The 394-nt window shown below is 64.0% G+C and overlaps 1 protein-coding gene across 1 annotated transcript in view; it reads left to right on the top strand.

Moving 5' to 3' along the window:
• LARS2 (leucyl-tRNA synthetase 2, mitochondrial) overlaps positions 1-394 on the top strand; it is a 148,020-nt gene that overhangs the window by 125,721 nt on the left and 21,905 nt on the right. Inside the window, exon 16 of the mRNA XM_010862414.1 lies at positions 1-169. This exon is cut by the window's left edge and continues 9 nt beyond it. Coding sequence (XP_010860716.1) covers positions 1-169 — 169 coding nt within the window. The remainder of the gene's footprint in view (positions 170-394) is intronic.

The following is a 394-nucleotide window of genomic DNA, read 5'->3' as shown; positions in this document are numbered from 1 at the left end:
CACGCAACCACGGGGGAGAAGCTCGAGGTGAGCTGGGAGAAGATGAGCAAATCCAAGCACAACGGCGTGGAGCCCGAGGACGTGGTGCAGCAGTACGGCAGAGACACCGTCCGGCTCTACGTCCTCTTCGCCGCCCCTCCGGAGAAGGATATCTTGTGGGATGTGAAGAGTAAGTCAGCCTCTCCTCCCAGCCGGCCGCCTCCGTGACCCGCCTCCGCACCCAGGGAGTCCAGGGAAGGGCGTGTTTTTGCTGAGACAGTAGGGGAGGGCCCAGGGGTCCTACCTGTGGAGCAGGTAGCAGTTTGCCCGACATCCTGTGCCATTCCCGGGCCAGCGTAGTCAGACGTAATGAGCCCCAGAGCATCGAGAGCGCGCGCTGTGGCTGGAGGCCCCC

Source organism: Bison bison, unplaced genomic scaffold, assembly GCF_000754665.1.
Source record: "Bison bison bison isolate TAMUID 2011002044 unplaced genomic scaffold, Bison_UMD1.0 scf7180017864482, whole genome shotgun sequence".
NCBI classification, from domain to species: Eukaryota; Metazoa; Chordata; class Mammalia; order Artiodactyla; family Bovidae; genus Bison; species Bison bison.
Note: the sequence above shows the minus strand (reverse complement) of the source record. Positions and strands in the feature narration are given on the sequence as shown.